Raw genomic sequence first — 19,299 nt, 5'->3', positions numbered from 1 at the left:
TGCAGTGTATATGGGACTTGTAGCTGTTGTGGTTAATTGTAGACTTTTAAGAAATAACCCTATCACAAAGAAAACAGTTTGACAAATAACATTAAAATCAACAAAGCCTAAATACTTGACGAGCCAAATACGTAAACACGGGTCTAGATACAGTCAGACAACACTGAAAAGAACTAAACTAAGTAAAGCATGACATTCAACTGATATTTGGATCAGATCAGATTCAGTTGAATAACTGATCTATAGTGGCATCAATAAAATAATCTTCATACCTGAGAATAGGGTTGAACGATTAATTGCATGTGCGATAATATCTGATAAAATAACATTTTCTATATGTATGTGATTTTCTATATCTGTATTTATTTCTTTATTCACAGAGTGTCTAGTTAAGTCCAGACAGTGTTTAAGAAGTGCAGTCCACATGTTTCCATATCAGGTTTCATGAAACATGTTTAGTTGGACATGTTGAAGTGGTAAAGGCACACATTTGTTTGCATTATTGTTGTAATCTGAACTTTAGTTTGTGTGATTTATCACTGGCTTACAGACTTATGTTTACACCACACTTGTTTGGTAGAATTTTGTTAAGTTGTTGCGGTGAACGCTTACAAGACTGCAAGTCAAAGTATTTAGTAAGTTTACAACTGTAATTGAAGTAGATAAATAAACCGTCTTTCATATTAATTCATGCTCCATTTGCCTTTATCTTAACATAAGCCTAGCCTGTACGAAAGAACAATTTACGGATAAGAAATCTGACATTGTTTATTGTAATACAGCTTGATTTATTGCTTGCTTGTTGAAAAATACATGAGAAGCAGACTTTCAAAAATAATCTCATTAATTTGCACTTGCAATATTGAGGAAAAAAATTGCAATTAGATTATTTTCCAAAATCGTTCAGCCCTACCTGAGAATTGGAAAATGTCTTTATTACTATTGTGTCTAATGTCATTAATTTGAATCATAGTTATTGCAGGTTATTGCTATATTCAAATGCACAGTTTCCTCTTAGTTTACTCTGCATCACAGAAACAACACAAAAACTTATATTTTTTCTATAGTTGTAAATCCATTTCAGCAGTAAAAGGGTTCGGGACAGATTAGATCAATACTGGATGTGATTCAGTGTTCACAGATTTGTTGTTTTAGCCGCAGTTTTTCATCCATTAAAACAAAAATATTGACGAGAAAGTACAGATATTTGGGTTAAAATGCAGGAAATAAAAGTAAAGAACACATACTGTCACTTTTACTCCTCTGCTCTAATTCAGCATGTTTCATTTTATGGGTTTTTGTGGAGGATATTTTGACTAATTGCCATAATTGGTGTTAAATTTCAGATCAGACACTGATATTTGTTAAATACTGTAGAGCAGGGGTGTCCATCATACGGTCTGCGGACTGAAATGGGCCCAACAAAGGGTCTGATCCGGCCCACAAGAAGAACAACACATTTACAAAAGGCAAGAACAGTCAAAGTTCCACAGTAAGACCAATCTAACCTCAACTAAATAAATAGAATATTAACCTTTAAGTAATAAATCCACATTCAGTTTCTCTTTTCCACATGTTCATTATAACGTACAGATCACAGTGGATCTACAAATACACAAAACATTTAATAACAGGCAGAATATGGGTCCAGTTACACTGATTTATATTCAGATATTTCAGGATGTTTCAGATTTGTTCAGGTTATCCACATTTTTTCAAAGTATAGTTTGTAAATGTAAATATTTTCATGTAATTTTGCTGTTTTTACACTAAAACATAGAGGAAGGTTTTCAGTTGACATTATTTCTAGGTGAATATTCTATTATTTTAATTCAGATCATATCGTTCTGAATGTGGAACCTTGACTGTTGCTGTCTTTATTTTATTATTGTGTAATTTCTGCATCCTGTGGGGGGGGTTGGAGCCTTTGTTGGGCCATTTTGGGTCCGTGGGCCGTATGTTTGACACTCCTGCTGTAGAGCTATGGGTCTGTTGATTTTCTGTTTCTACACAGAAGAAAATCTCCAATATTAACTCTTCAAATAATTAAGATATAAGTGTAGACTAAATTGCAGCGTTCGACGTTAACGAACAACTGGTCGTCCGAATGATGCTAGGACGACCTCATTTGCGAACATGGAAAAGTGTTGGGTGTTGTTTTCTCAGAGTTGATGCAGCAGCGTTGGTCCTCACCATCTGATTTTCCAAACAAAACCCTGAACCGCGACCAGAAAGCGCTTCCAAAAGACATCATTTAATCAGCGCTGGCCCCCGGATCCCCCACCCAGGGCTGTCCAAGGCGTTCCCGCCGGGTCCAGGAACCTGATTGCTCAAACAGAACAGCATCCAAAGCCCCCTCCAACCCCACCACCCCCTCCACCACCACCTGATTGTTCGAGCAGAGAGTGAGGCCGGTCGCCGTGCCAACATGATCTGGCCGTGAGCGGCGTCCAATTCCCAGAGGGTTGATGTTAATCGAAGGCCTTGGCCGGGTTTGTTTCAGTGGTTTCCACGGCGTCGCTGTGTGGTTGTAATTATCCTGTAGAAGAGTTGAGTGGAGGGTTTGTTCCACCGACAGGACGCCGGCAGCTTGTAAACCTTCACATCTGACGACACAACGAAACGTCTCAGGTCCAGGATTCGGCCACAGAGTGAAGACGCAGACCGCCGCCAACGCAGACCGCCGCTTTAGCAACGTGGTCCGTCGAACTAAAAATGAAAAACCAGCTCAAAAACCTACAATACTCTCACCTTTGGTCTGATTTGGTCTTTACACATTTTGTTCATTGTTTTGTGCAGTTTTTTTTTTTTTTGCTAATTCCAGCAGTTTTTCCTCCATTTTTCTTGGTTTTCATTTCTTGTTTTTTATATAGATTTTGTTGACATTTCTGTCTGTTTTTGTTTGTTTTTTTCCACATATTTTCTTTGCTCATGTTTTTGTTCATTGAATTTTAATTCTTTTTTTTCTTTTTTTTTTTTATGTTATCTCACCTTAACCTATGGCAGGGGTCTTAAACTCAACTTACCTGGGGGGCCGTTGGAGGTACAGTCTGGGTCTGACTGGGCCGCATTAAATATTCCACAAAAAAAGGGGTTCTTTACTCGCAGCTAGTAACACGCGCTTTTTGATGAACCCTCCTCCTTTAAACGCCTTTCCGGCCCTAACAATCATCTGACTCACCACGTAGCTGCTTCGACTGCGGCTTCATTCTCTGTTTGCTTTCTCAAATAAATCTTGTTGCCTCAATAGACGTTTTTTCAGATTGGCAACCCGATTCTTCCTCTCATCTCCCTGGTGTTTTGTAAACTCCTCAGCGTGTCTAGTTGAGTAATGACGTCAGATGGCGGCTCGTTTTGACAGAGACATAACTGGAACTGGTGATGGCAGATATTTTCCGTCCACTTGGTGTCACTTCAGAACATGTTTCAACTAAGTGACTGTTAGCGTGTTCTTTTGTTGGAAGCTCCAAGAATAAGTCCGGATTCGTCTCTGTCTCATTTTTATGAATTTATTGAGACTTGATCTGATCACAAACAAAGCATTATGTTCATACTTCCTCAGGTATTTCGCGGTTGGCTAGCTTGACTACCGCTGACAGCAAATGCCGCCAAAAGCTGTGACAAGACTATTTATCCTCCTGAGACCCAGCGATGTATTTTTGTCCTCTGTGAGGGACAAAAGTTTCACGGTTTTACCTAAAAAATGCTGTCCATTGCAAAGAACATTCCATTAGAAAATAAATAAATTAAAATGATTTTTAAAATGTAAATTAAAAAATTGTTGTATTATGCAGTTTCCAATCAAAACAATTGTTTAACCCTTTAATGCATAGTGGTCACTACAGTGCACAGCTATTTAAAGCTGTTCTCTTGTGTATTCATGGATTTAGTTGTTTTACTTTCATATCAACCAACACAGTAGACACTTATGCAACACCCCATACATTACAGTTCATACCATTTCTGTTCCTGTTCTTGCTAAACGGGATCTGCAGTAACATATTTGAGTGTAAATCAATTGCTAATTGTTATTAGACTGTAATTTAACTTTCTTTTCAAACAAAAAGTTGTTTTTTGTTGTATATTATCTGAGTGAGTTATAAGTATTGTAGTATGTTAAAATGTGAGGAAACATCAGATTCACAGCATTAAAAATGATTTTATGTCATAGTTTTCGCACAGTACGTCAGTAAATATGTGTATTTGCTTCGAAAATTAAACACATGGGGTCCAGCTGAGTGAATATTTTTGTAACTCCATGAAAAATAGATTCATAAAAAATTTCAATCACATTGTTTTTTTTCATGCCTAAAGAGGAATAAAAACATTCAGGAAAAAAAATCTTGATTTAGGTAATCATAATTCTTGCATGAAAGGGTTAATGTAAAAAAGCTCAAACTTCCACTTTCCTGGGTCTCAGGGGGCTATGGTAGCCCATAAGTGAAACAATAAATATTGAAGTCAGGTAGAGGGCTACAAAATATCATCCTGAGGGACACAATTAGGCCCCGGGCCGCGAGTTTGAGACCCCTGAACTACAGCGAAGATGCTGCGTCCTTTGTCGTCTTCATTTTTGTCGTCTGTAGCAATTTCTTCAAACATCTTCTCTGACAAAGCCACTGATTGGATTCATTTCAAATTTCAGACGAATTTTTCTGGGCACATCTACAATAGTTTGTTCCCAGTTTTGACAAATTTAGATTTTTGAATCCTTGACCAATTTTTCAAATATTCTAAATGTTCCTTTCCTTCTACTGGTCCATACTCTGCTGGTTTCTAACATGTAAATGGTTCCAGATATCAGTCTAGTTCCTATTGGTCACTGATAGAAGTCATATCTGTACTGTGATTGGATGAGTTGAGTTCTCCTCCAGTGAAAGTCCCGCCCACTTGTATAGTTCGGTTGGTGTGCATCCAGACCACAGGACTGGAACACAGAGACAGAACCTGAACAACCATAGAACAGACGCTGACGTACAGGGACACTGGAGACTAGTTTAGATTTATTTTGTCAATAATTTTGTCTCAGTTGTTGTCCACTGTTGACATTGTTTTATTCTGTTCTGTTGGTTATTTTGTCTACATTTGAACAGTTTTGTCACTTTGCGTCTGTTTTTGTCAGTTCTTACATAATTTGTTCATTGTTTTCTCATTTATTTTGCTTATTTTGTTACAGAAATATTCAACATTTACCTGAAAGAACCTGATGTCGAGCACATTTTACAACTTTACAGTTTCTAAATAATTGAACTATAAACCAGATTATGATGCAACAAATAGTGAAAACATGTGAATTTATGACCCTTGTTTCCTCACTTCATCGCCTGCTGCTTTAACCTGTAGAAACACGAGGCTCTGATGTAAAAACAGGACTTTTTCCGGTGCATGAATTAGTTGAGGTGTTTTTTTTTGTTTTTTTTTGTACCATGTAATGACCGTCCCCGGGGCCCCATCGGAGCTCCACATCCATACCAGGCCTCACGTGCACCAGCGGGGTTTTCATTTACTACAGAGCGCTTACGTAACGGCGACGCCTCCCATCAAAACGCCGCGATGACAGCCATGCATCCAGCCGTCACTCGTCGACTTTCTCCTGAGTGAAATAAATGCCGTTCGCATGGAGGCGGGGCTTAGACAGAACACATTCACTACAGTTTTGGACCAAGGACAAGAAATGACCCTTATTTCCCATCATGTCTTTTATTATTCAGAACAAATATACAGATGATTCAGACAATAAAAGCATTTTCATTCAATATTCTGACAGTGGACTAAGATGAAGAAATCCATCATAAATAAGTGTTGTTGCTAATGTGAAGTAAAACATGGTTAAATTTTTACTCTCCTTTTAAGAAATTAAACAAAGCAGATGTGTTTTCATGGTGTGTCTTTTCTTTTTACATCTTTTTCCTTATTTTCATCTTCTACTGTTTTTATTTTGTTGCATCTTTTAAATTGTTGCATCTTTTATCTCTTTTTCATCTTGTTGCTTCTTTTACATTGTTGCATCTTTTACCTCATTTTCGTATTGTTGCTTCTTTTACCTCATTGTGTCTTTTACCTCGTTTTCATCTTGTTGCATCCTTTACATTGTTGCGTCTTTTACCTCGTATTCGTCTTGTTGCATCCTTTACATTGTTGCGTCTTTTACCTCATATTCGTCTTGTTGCTTCTTTTACGCTGATGCGTCTTAACCTCGTTTTCGTCTTGTTGCGTCTTTTACCTTGTTTTTGTCGTGCTTCATCTTTTAAGTTGAGTCTTTCACTTCATTTTTGTCTTGTTGTGTCTTTTGTTTTCGTCTTGTTAACGTCTTTTACCTTGTTTTTGTCTTGTTGCGTCTTTTACCTTGTTTTCGTCTTGTTGCGTCTTTTACCTTGTTTTCGTCTTGTTACATCTTTTACCTTGTTTTTGTCTTGTTGCGTCTTTTACCTTGTTTTTGTCGTGTTTCATCTTTCACGTTAAGTCTTTCACTTCGTTTTTGTCTTGTTGCGTCTTTTATGTTTTCGTCTTGTTGCGTCTTTTACCTCGTTTTCATCTTGTTGCGTCTTTTATGTTTTTGTCTTGTTGCGTCTTTTACCTCGTTTTTGTCTTGTTGCGTCTTTTACCTTGTTTTCGTCTTGTTGTGTCTTTTATGTTTTTGTCTTGTGTCTTTTACCTCGTTTTCGTCTTGTTGCGTCTTTTACCTTGTTTTCATCTTGTTGCGTTTGTACTTTTTTGTGTCTTTTACCCCATTTTCTCGATGCGTCTTTTTTGCCATTTTCATCTCATTGCATCGTTTTCATCTTGTTGCGTCTTCTACTCGTTTTGTTGACAGACTCGTCTCCAGGTTTCTTCGTGGTTTTAAAACTTTAGTAAATCCTGCGACACTTTAACAAACATCACCTGTAAACGTCCGAACTCACCTGGACTTAAACGTGAGTCAGACGGGGTGTGATGTTCAACCAATCAGCCGTCAGACAGAAGGCAGCGGCGTTTGGACAAAACAAAGAGCCTCATTCATCCATCGGGCGTCTGTCAACAGGACGCAGTAGTCCGACGTGAAGAAGACGGACGGTTCAACTGTGGAACCCCAAACACAACTGTACGAGTCAACACGACACGACAAGTTCAGACCTGTGGAGATCAATGGAGTTCAGTCCTGCACCGGAAAAACACCGTTAAAAGGATGTGATGAAAACAGCAGGAATACAGTTAAAAAGACACGGTAAAAATACCTAAAACTGATAAAAAAGACAATTAAAAATGCCTAAAAACACTGTTAAAGGGACGTGATGAAAGCAGCAGAAATACAGTTAAAAACGCACTGTAAAATGACCTAAAACTGGTAGACTATTGAGAAAAATAACTAAAAACACAGTTAAAAGGATGTGATGAAAACAGCAGAAATACAGTTAAAAAGACACTGTCGAAATACCTGAAATAGTTAAATGAAACGGTTAAGAAAAGTGCCTAAAACCGGAGTTAAAAAGATGCAACAAAAACATCTACAGTTAAATAGACACCATAAAAATATGTAAAACACCTAAAAAGAAATAAAGAAAAACACCTAAAACCAGAGTTAAAAAGATGCAATTAAAAGAAACGCCCAAAACCAGAGGTGAAAAGACACAATGAAAACACCTAAAAACAGAGTTAAAAAGACAGTTAAAATACATGAAACAGTTAAAGATGCGATTAAAAGAAACACCTAAAACCAGAGTTAAAAAGACGCAATGAAAACACCTAAAACCAGAGTTAAAAATATGTGATGAAATCACCTAAAAATAGACGCAACGAAAATGTTTGAGAACAGGCAAAAAGACAAAATGAAAACTTTTGTAAACAGTTAAGAAAAGACACAACAAAAAGACTTAAAACAGAATTAAAAAGACCTGATGAAAACAACTAAAAACAGAGTAAAAGACGCGACTAAAATGTTCAGAAATGGGTAAAATAAAACAACCAGATGAAAACGATTACAACAGTTATAAAGACGTGCAGAAAACAAATGAGTCCTTGAAACCCTGTTGTTTCAGATGAAGCCGAGCGTCGTTTCCAGTTCAGTTTCAGTTCTGAACGTCCACCACCTGCTGTGAAATGACCCCATTGGACGCCCGACCTCCCGCTGACTGACGCGTCATTTGGCGGCGAACTGTTCCTGCAGGAAAACTGCGTAAATGTAGATGGACGGCGTCTGTGGACCGAAGCTGGGCCAAACCCAATGAAGGCCTTTTATTTCCTCGGCGAAGGTGTGAAGGTGGACGGACGCCACATGATTTATTTTATTTTTTTCCCGCTTTCTGTCGGCAAACGAAGCGGAACGTGACAGAATCCAGAACCCGGAGTTAAAAAAAAAAAAAGCACCGACGGAAAACGAGTGGCTGAAGCTGCGCTCGTTCCAGCTGAAGTCGTCATGCGCCGCCACACGTGCAGAAAAGCAGGCCGCCGTTGGTCTCACAGGGTTTTTCTGAGGTTCTGGACCAGATTCTTCCTCCGCGAACGGCGACTCCGGCTGCTTTTGTCATTTACACCGACTGATGGTGTTAACAGAAGGAGCAGAAACCGACCCAAGTGAAGCTGGGAGTTAATAAATCACAAAGACAGTCCGCTTGGGTTTTTATTAAATTTAATCGCGATGTGACGACTGGAAGCCGCTCCTTCTTCTGATCCATTAGTTTTTCAGTTCCAAAGACGGAAAACCCCAAATATATTCAGTGTTCTATCAGGTACAAGAACATGAACCTCTAAATTTCCATCTCTAAGTTCTGTTAACCTTTGACCTACGCTGCAATTTTCACATCGCAATTTTAACCCTTAAAAAAATATTCAGTTTTCATATCAAGATTTCAAAACAAAAAGCTGTATATATGTAGTGTTTAGAGATAAATTCATACTGTAAATGACAAAAATAATGGGTTTGACTGAAAGTTTATGATGGGAGTAAATGTAGTCATCGAATTTGCATATTGTGATGTCACAGGGCGGCAGCCATATTGGATTACGTAACTTAGTAAAATTGAATTTTGAACATATTTACATGGAAGTTTTCTTTGCTTTTGTTTTTTTTGTCGTCTTATCCTTAAAATAAATGAACTTAAACATTAGTAGGAAGTAAAATGTCATAATTTTTTTCTTCCGAAGCAGCAGAGTTATGAAGGTAAGATTTGTTTATTTATTGCTGAATCAATAAAAAATATATATTTTCAATCAAAAAAGAACTTTTCAATCAAAGAAAAAACATGTTTGAACACAAAAAAATTGAGATCCAAAAAATTGCATTTGAACATTTTTTTCTCATTGAAAAATTTTTTTTTTTTTATTGAAAATCATTTTTTTGATTGAAGTAATCTTTTTTTGTATGATATTTGTCTTCATTATTCAATCTCAAAAAAATTTCACTTCAGTCCAAAAAAGTGTTAAATCAACACTATGGTAGTTAATATTTAACTCTTTACTGCTCTTCCTGTTCAACACTGGACTCATAATGACTTCCAGGATAGAATGAGGGTTTTCTGTTTTTTAAAGTAACTGAGAGGTGGAGCTGCTCGGAGAGTGAATTTAACTTTACCAACAGAGAGTTAAATTAAGCTCATTAACTCTAAATGAAAGGAAGTTAAGTTACTGTGCGTAGAGTAGAGCATCAGCAACATATAAATGTGAGGATTGTCGTTAACTCTGCAGTAATGCTGCAACAACGAATCAATTAAATGGATCCAAATCGATTAAGAGTTGCCAATGAGTTCGTCAGTCAGTTTGTTGGGTCTTGATTGCCGGGCCAGATTTTTAAAGCTAGGTTTAAATTCAGTTCCCGGCGGCCACGATAGCTCAGTTTGGCCCAGACGTAGTGCGCTGTTTATGGAACAAAACTAGAATATGGAGAAAAAAAATGGCTAAAATCTTATGGCGCAGTACATTTCAGGCAAACGGGAACAAAACGTAAACCTAGCTTAAGATAGCCTACGTGTTGTGTTTACTTTAGCCCACTAGCTAGTTATTAGACACTATTATTGTAATTTTAATGTTTCCATCCATCTCTGTTTATCAGGCAACCAACATAATGTTACCTATTGTTGACTGGAACTAATACATACAATGCTAGTTAGATAGCCTAGAACCGGAGCTGGCTGAAGACTATAGCATGCTAGTTTGTAGCCATAGCCAGTCTGGGTAGCGGGCTAGTGCTAGCTAAGTAAACCCGAAGCTGTTGTGGAGATGTAATCATTAGTGACTTGTCCGCAGCTTAAATTGCTTTGGTTTAAATACTGATCTTTGAGAATTTAGTCTTTTGTGTTTTTCTGATGAATCGATTAGTTATTCTAATAATCTAAAGATTAATCAATTATTAAAATCCTACTCTGCAGAGTACTGTACTCATGGTGTTAAAACAACACTGATCTAGCATATTGATAACACCTGACATCCTCCATGACATGCCCCCTTGAGACTGTCACCATGACTTCAAACAATGAGACTGTGGAATTAGCTCCGCCCACAGACCTCATTAACACCACAGGAGTGTAAAATCAACGCAACTGTTGTAACTGAACACTGCTTGGATCGCCGTGTGCCGTTCATCCGGTTCAACCCCGCCCTCATAGCGTCTTAAAAACACGTTGTTCCTTCCTGTCGTCTGTTTCGTGGATCTTTTCTGCACATGCTTCCAATAAACTCCTCTCATCGCCGTCATTTGCCAAACCTCCCGCCGTCACTGATTGGCCGAGGACACCGTGGAGATTCCCGCATAATCAGTGTAATCAGTTAGAAAAGCCCACAGGTCCTTGAACATCTCATTACATCTTCATGTTGGTGGTTCTGATGTTGTACATTCGTCCAAAGAGCAGAACACATCGATGCACAAACATCAGATTAAAATAATGAAAAACACTTGAAATAATACGATGTCGAAGCCATTTGGAGTTAGATTTACTCACTGGATGAGACCATACGGCCAAAAATGTTCAAATAAAACTGTTCAGATCAGTTGGTATCAACAAATATCATAGTAAAGTGATTGGAAAGATTCAGCAGATTGATATAAACGAATCGGTCAGTCAATGAATTGGCTGTCGGCGTTAACCCTTAAAGACCCAAACATCTACTGATAACCAACAGCATCTGCTGATCTAAACTGTTTAATACCTGTTGATCCATTAATCCTATTAATAAATGTCAATAATTGGTGTAAAATACAGTTTATCTTTTCATGGTCATCAGATATGACCATATTTGGACGTTCAGAGGCTCCATAGTTACCATGGAAACACAGTCATCTTCTACAACATTGATTGACCAGTAAAACCCATGGAGATGGATCAATGACAGTGGATGGACACACTGGGTTTAGGTTCAGTTAATGGGAGCTTTTGCTGAGTTTTCATGAACATCTACATGATCAGTGAATTGAATATAGGAAAATAATTGATTTTCACAGAAAATCCGCAAAATACAGAGGAAAATATTACAATAAATTGTGATAAACCACTTAAGAAAGGTTAAATAGAAAGAAAAATTAATCTGGGAACACCTACAAAAGTAACACTGGGTCTTTATGGGTTAAACTGGATCAAACTGAAACAGTGACGTTTTGAGCCATTAATACCAGGGATGTCAAACATACAGCCCACGGCCCAAAACTGGTCCACCACAGAGTCAAAACAACACTGAGGATATTAACGCTTATTTTAGATCCAAACTCCAACATTTTAACTACTTTTCATTTTCATCTAGAGTCTTTTAGGTAATTTTTGTCATAACTTTTGCATCGTTTTCATCTTGTTGCATTTTATGATTCATGTTTTACGCTGTTATTGTTTTGGTTTTTTTTTTTTTAGATATCTCGTTTTGTTACTTCTTTTACAATATTTTCGTCTTGTTGAAATTGTCTTTGTCTCTTATGACATTTTTGGCTATTTGTTGTGATATTTTGTTTGGTGTGACTTTTTCATCTTGTTCTGTCTTTTACGTTATTTAAAACCATAAATATCCACGTTTTCTTCTCCATTTGTGTGACTAATGACCGGTTGTGTTACATCCATACATGTTAAATTGTCGCATTTCCTCATCTGCGGCCGTTTATGGTCGTTTCTCTGGTCATGTGATTAAACATCATAAAACTATGGCTGAGGTGAAATTAAATTCCACGACCTTATAAAACATTTCCAACAGTCACTACAACCTGGCACACTACATCTCTCCTTTTTAAGGTTAATGTATATTGTGCATTGTCCCTGTCGAAATAAATAAAATGAAAAACTAAGCAACAATATCCAGAAGCTGCAGTTCCTCAAACGGCCACTGGAGGCTCCAAAATCAGCCCCCATTGACCCCCTGGTGACAGGTTCACAGAATAAATGAGTTTAATGCATGAAATAATGAGGAAAAACTGCAGAAAATGGACAAAATAAACTGGATTTAGGGATAAAAGTCGAAGAAATCAATTTTAAATAGAGCTGAACTAAACACTTGGGCTAAAATATTCCAAAGGAATGTAAGAAAAATGGGATGTAATGTCAGTAAAAGAAAAATCCAAAATATATAAAAAACAGAAAAAAGTAAAAGGAATCAATGAAATATGAAGAATAAATGCATGCATGAAATAATGGGGAGAAACTGCAGAAAATGGAGAAATAATCTGGATTGCAGACATGGAATTTTATCTGGGAAAAAAAAGAACCAAATGAAACATGGAACAAAAACATGATTCATCTGCAAAAAAGTGGAAATAAAGCACCGTAATCGACTAAAATGAAAGACTAAATGAACATATATGAGCGAAAGATGAAATATGAGCAAAAAAACCAGGAAGAAATTGAATAAAAATAGAAATGCAATGAGGAAACAAACTAAAACTAAAAAAAAATCAGAACAGAAATGTCAAAAACGTCATTTTTAGAACTAAAGTGAGTAGTGATTAAGTGATTTAGTCCAAACGTACCTGAATTTAGTCAAAATAGACCTGAATTTAGTTAAAAAGTTGATTTAACATTGAAGGAGTGTAAAAATAACACCCAAATAACACCTAAATCAACACTCATTAATTGAACTGTTCTATGTTATTTAAAACCACAAATATCCCCGTGTTTTTTCTCCGTTTGTGTGACTAATGACCGGTTGCGTTACATCCGTACATGTTAAATTGTCGTTTGGTTTGGCTGGGACTCAGCTGGAGCTCCGTTCCATCTGAAAAGCCTTTCAACATGTCAGTGCAGGTCTGCGTTATATAATTCATCCTGGGGGGGGGGACTCTGGTGGGGGGGGGGGACTCTGGTGGGGGGCCCCAGAACATTAAATGTGACCGATCTGATACGAGCTCCGCTGACTGGATGCAGATGTGGGCTTTAACTGTGTGGTCGGTGACATCATGAGTCCTGTTCTGGGGGTTTTCCTTGTTGTGAAACATGTTGAATGAAAGCCGCGTTCGTCTGTTTTTGGACCCGAGGCCGTTTTCAGACCAATCATCGACTCCGTGTTCTGGAACTTCTCTAATCTACGCTTGAGTCGCAGCTCTGGAAACACGGCTAAATTAAAGCCAACATGACAGACCATGTTCGAGGTCTGTGTACGACTCATCGGATTCCATGATTCAGGCTCATTTACTGCTTCCTCAAGGCCCGGAGAGTATCCCACAATGCACTGGGGTACGGCGGGTCAGTGGCTGAAGTCCTCACGAGAATCCAGCTGTTGACGTCTTTCAAACTGTTTGACTCGATGCATTTTCTGATTCGTTTCCATAATATGTTTGTCTTGTGTCTGAAACTTTGTTTTTGTTTTGTCTGTTTTGTACCTTTTATCCATTCTTTGTCTTTTCTTAATTTTCATTTCATTCCTTTTGTCGTTTTCTTCCCGTAGAGTCTCTTTCAAAATTATTTTACTGCATTTTTTTTTTACAGCATTTTCGTCTTCATTAGTCGCTTTTCCATTGACCCTCAAATTGCGCAAATATAACTTGCGCATAAAAATTTAGGTGGTTTTTCAGGCATAGCGCAAATAGTATATTATGCAAAACTCCCAATGGAAAGACCTTTTTCTGCAACTAGTCACATGATTTAAAAAAAAATGGATGTTGACGGACGTTACAACAAGCGAATAACAGGAGTTTAAAAGAAACATGTTGCGTTGTGTGTGGACACACCAGGAAACCCAATCATTTTTAAATGTAGCACGAGATAGAGGAGTAATATATAATAATAATGAATATATCTGTAAGTCGACCCCGTATTTACGTTCGTCGCCATGTTTATGGAATGACTTCTTGTATCATGTCACGATAAACAAATCATCGCATTTGTGATTTAATGAAAAAAACATTACCCACCTCTGTTTTTTCAACATTTAGCAAATATCAGTAAAGTTTTACGCAGATGTCCGATGGAAAAGCGACTATTGTTAACATCGCCTTTCTTGTTTTTGTTGCTTTTCTACCTTTTCTTTGCATTTTTCACTGTTTTCTTCTCTTCTGTGTCTTTTGCCTCGTTTTCATCTGTATCTTCAATGTTGTTTTCATTTTCTTTTTTCTCTTTCGTCATTTTCTTCCCGTCTTTTTGTCTTGTTGGATTCTCTTATTGCAGCTTTTTAACCCTGTAAAGCCTGAACCATTAGATCATTGAGAGAAAATTCCAGAGCCTTTATTGGTCCTTTTGAACAACCAAAACATTTTTTTTTTTTCAAATATCATTTTCCATGTATGAGTTTCAATTTTGTATCATATTTGATACATCAGGTCTCAATGCTCAAATATTATTTTTGAACAAACTAAAACATGATACAACACAAACATGTCTATCAAATTGTTCATTCCTTTTCTAAATGGTCCCAGTTCTGCCTCCTTCCTCATTAATGACAGTCTTGTAGTGTCACTGGAAAGGCCTCTGGTGAATGAACTCCTCCCCCCGGTGGATTATCTGTGTGTTAAATGTAGGGAAGTAACGATTACTGGTATAATGATAAACCACGGTAAAATTCCCAACGGTTAGTATTACCGTTTAAATTCCAATTACCATGACAACCGTGTTTGATTACCGTACTTTGAAAACTCACAGTACTGACTAGAAGCATCTATCTATCTATCTATCTATCTATCTATCTATCTATCTATCTATCTATCTATCTATCTATCTATCTATCTATCTATCTATCTATCTATCTATCTATCTATCTATCTATCTATCTATCTATCTATCTATCTATCTATCTATCTATCTATCTATCTATCTATCTATCTATCTATAACTACAATAGCTCAAACTTCATATGGAAAATGGTCGAACAATGTCCATAAGGTGACACCTTTAATGTATGTTTGATGTTTACATGGTAGTATTTGAATGTTTATGCCAAATATGTACATTGAATTGGTTTTTTTTGTTTTTTTTTTTTTTTTCTTCAAAATACAACTTGGTTACATTAATTGATTTAATTGGTTTTCCCCTGCAAGTCGCTTTGGAAAAAAGTGTCTGCCAAATGCGTAAACATAAACATTATTTCAGGGTGTGTATAAGTATAAATACCGCCATAATAATGATAACCGTGATAATTTTGGTCACGATGACCGTGATATGAAATTTTTATATTGTTACATTCCTAATTGCATGTATCTAATTGTATACGTCATGTTTTTCAAGGAAAAAAATATCACACTGATCATGTATAGGACTTCAAAACTCATGTATCAAATATATGTTTGATGTTACAGGGTTAATGACATTTTTGTCGTGTTGCATTTTTTATGTTTTCGTCCTGTTGCGTCTTTAACAACATTTCCATTTTCATGCATCTTTATCATCTTCTTTCTTTGCCTCTTACGACATTTTTGTTGTAGTGCGTTTAGTTTTTCTTGTGTTTTTTACGGCTTTTTCGTCATGTTGGTGATTTCCATGGTTAGTTTGGCAGACGTTTTACTTCCTGTTTATTTACAAACCAGAACTAGAACAAGGTCTGAAACTGGAACCAGTGGCTGGATTCCACCATGAAATCTCTCAACTTGTTAATTTAAGAAGCTGCAAACTGTCGAACATTAAACCTGACTGAGATGATAAGCGGCGTCTACTAATCAATGATTGGTTTTAGATCCGTAATGAAAGCCGAACTCGTCCCAGTGGAGGTTTAGATGAGTGAGTTACTGACACGACTTCAGAATATTGAACAAACACAGCCGTCTCTGTAGAGACAATAAAACGTGATGTTTTCAGATAAAACGTCTGCAACATCTGCAGTTTGTTACCAAAGAAAAAAGTCCGAGTGATTGAGCCGATGATGGAGGCGATGACAGCGGCGTCGCAACCAGAGTCTGAACAGCCTTTCAGCATCGTCCCAAAGGAAAAACAGCACTTCCAGAAAAATAAAAAGTGAAGGGAGGCATTAAATTAAACCAAGACGCTGCAAGAAGACAAAGGTTGATAACATCCAGAAGATTCATCCAGCTAAATCCAACCATCCATCAACTCTCAAGGAAAAAGATGAATCGCATCAATGGGCAAAAGCATAAAAATCTTCACTGATTTCTGACGTGAATCTAAAGGAAAACGCTGTAATACATAAAGAAGCGATAAATCTTTGTCTAATTTTAGAAAAGGCAAATGAGCAGTGCAGGAAGTGCCCTTTCAGAATAAAACAAACACAGGAAGCATCGACGCTATGTTTATGAATAATTTAGGAATAATTGTATGAATGGGACTTCCAGCTGGTCACGTCTTTTATGACATTTTCTTGTTCAGATGTGATGTTTTGATCATTACTTCTTAAAAAGTTTTCGTGTTGTGCATCTCTTTCAAAGGTGTTGCTTTTTTTTTTCCTATTTTTGTTTGTTACGTCTTTTGCTTCATTTTTGTCTTGTTGCGTCTTTTACGCCATTTTCATCTTGCTTCTTTCGCGTCTTTTTCGTCTCTGCATGTTTTATGTCCGTTTCAAATTATGTCTTATGATGTTTTCATCTTGTTGCGTCTTCTACGTTGTTTTTGTCTTTAAAGTTGTTTTCATCTTTGCATCTTTTGTTGTCGTTGTCTTTGCATCTTTTGTCGTTTTCGTCTGTTTCTTTTACGTCTGTTTTCATCTTGTGTCTTTTACGTTGTTTTTGTTTTTTGTGTCTAATGTTTTCGTCTCACTTGCTGCTTTTATGTAATTTTTATCTCTGCATCATTTATATCAGTTTCAAATTATTACTTATTACAGTTGTTTTCGTCATGTTGAGTTATGTCGTTTTCATCTTGTTGTATCTTGTGTTGTTTTTGTCTTTTACGTTGTTTTCGTCTTTTTGTGTCTTATGTTTTCGTCTCGTTGCGTCTTGTACATCGTTTTCGTCTTGTTGCGCCTTTTTTTTATCATTTTTGTTTTCACTTTTTTTTTGCTGTTTTTGTCTTGTGTCTTTTACATTGTTTTCATCTCTTTGCGTCTTATGTTGTTTTCATCTCGTTGCATCTTTGACATCATTTTCGTCTTTTTGCATCTTTTGTCATTTTTGTCTTTGTCTCTTTTACATCGTTTTCCTCATTGCGATCTTTTTCTTTGCCTTCTTGGATTGTTAATGTCTTCTATGTCGCTCATGACATTTTTTTAATCTAATTTTTGTTACTGGCTTTTTTAGTCTTTTATGGCAGTTTTACAGTTTTTTCCAAACCACTAACCTTCTGGTTTTACAGTTTTTTCTTTGGACAAAAACTCTCAGGAAATTCAAGTGATTTAACACTGACATTCATTTTTTTAACAGTTTCTTGTCACATTTTTTGACCCTTTGTCCTTTTCCTGTGTTGAAGTTCTCGTAGATATTCTTACTTTTACGTGTTAATGTCCCGTGTGATGTATAGTGACATCTGCCGGTGAAGTTGAACATTTGTCAACTTTTGTCCACACTTCAAATAGAAAAAGAACTGAATCTGATCAGAACCACAGAGTCCCAAAAACTGGGTCGATTCCAACATGAGGCTTCGTTTACTTCACTGAACCCATCAGCACTTCAACCATTTCAAAGAACAAACCAACATGTTCTCAATCGTTCCAGTGGTATTGTTCTAATTGTACTTGTCATGTTGAATCTATTGTAAAAGGCTTGTTTTGTTTCACTCATGACAAGAAAAAAACAACCCTCATTTATCAAGTGTTTAACATTTGCATTAGTGTTTTCAATAACACATGCATTTAAATGAAGTTGAAACTTAAGCTGTATTTTTTTTTTAAACGACTCCAGGAAAAAAACAAATGGGAAACACTGAGTAAAAGTGTCGTTAACCCTTAGGGGTCCACGGCCCCGTGACTGAATCACATGACACATTCAATACGTCGTAGCATCGGAAGTCAGTCATGTAGACCACTGGGGACAATTATATTCGAAAGTGCAGACTTTAAACACTCTTCCACTTTTTATTTGATGTTAATAGAGCAAATACAACTGGAGATATGAGGTTTGAACCTGGAGTAAACAAACGTGAGTAAAAGTATGAAAATGAGGTGGGGGGGGGCGTTAGATTTCTGACCATAGCTACGTCATCTTTTGTCCTTTTTCAAAAGAGCATTAGCATTACAGGTAAGGGTGAGAATGACCCACACCTGAACCGGATGTGAAAACAGGGAGGACTGGGGGGGGGGGGGGGGGGGGGGGGGCTATGTAAACATCTGCTTTTATGTCAAATATATGAGTATAGTTTTAATTTATTCCAATTTTAATTTTATATACCTAATATTTGGGACCAATTTTCACTTTGAAGTTTTTGAAAAGGGTTGTTAAGTATCTTTGTGTTATTTATACAATATGTTTTTTTTGTCCTTTAATGTTGATATAATAGGTTAAAGTGAAAAAATAATAGACAGATGAGATAGATAAAGTTGTGCTGGAAAAAAGATACCAAACATGGGTATAGTGAACATTTCTTTATATAGTATATAACCTCCTGAGACCCAGGAAATGTCAGCGAATTACACACTTTTTTTGTTTTTTATTAAATAAGTGCCTGTATTGGAAACATGATGCAACAGTTTTTTCAGATGCAGTTTTTAAAATTTTTGTGGAATGTCCTTTGTGGTGGACAGTTTTCTTGTTTTTTTGTATAAAGTTGTGAAACTCTTGTCCACAAATGTGGACAGAAAACCCAGAGCTGGGTCTGAGGAGGATAAACACAAAATCAAAAGTACTGAAAAATGGCCAAAATAGGCTCAGACCCCAAAGGGTTAATAACTAAAAAGAGGCCAAATTAACCCCAAAAACTGTAGAGAAAGTGCACATAGTAGTAACTAGTGCAGTGAAACAACTCATGACACAGTGGAGATTTCAGAATTTGGTATTTAAAAATCTAAAGTTGTTTTTTGTTTGGTAGTTTATCACATGAAACAACT

At 36.8% G+C, this 19,299-nt stretch overlaps 1 protein-coding gene across 1 annotated transcript in view; it reads right to left on the bottom strand.

Moving 5' to 3' along the window:
• Nucleotides 1–2,254: 2,254 nt before the first annotated feature.
• Nucleotides 2,255–19,299, bottom strand: part of adgrg7.1 (adhesion G protein-coupled receptor G7, tandem duplicate 1) — a 42,993-nt gene continuing 25,948 nt past the window's right edge. The window contains exon 16 of the mRNA XM_030158937.1: nucleotides 2,255–2,606. Coding sequence (XP_030014797.1) covers nucleotides 2,255–2,606 — 352 coding nt within the window. The remainder of the gene's footprint in view (nucleotides 2,607–19,299) is intronic.

This window comes from Sphaeramia orbicularis, chromosome 2 (genome assembly GCF_902148855.1).
Source record: "Sphaeramia orbicularis chromosome 2, fSphaOr1.1, whole genome shotgun sequence".
NCBI lineage: Eukaryota > Metazoa > Chordata > Actinopteri > Kurtiformes > Apogonidae > Sphaeramia > Sphaeramia orbicularis.
The sequence above is the reverse complement of the archived record's forward strand: the minus strand, read 5'-3'. Positions and strand labels throughout refer to the sequence as shown.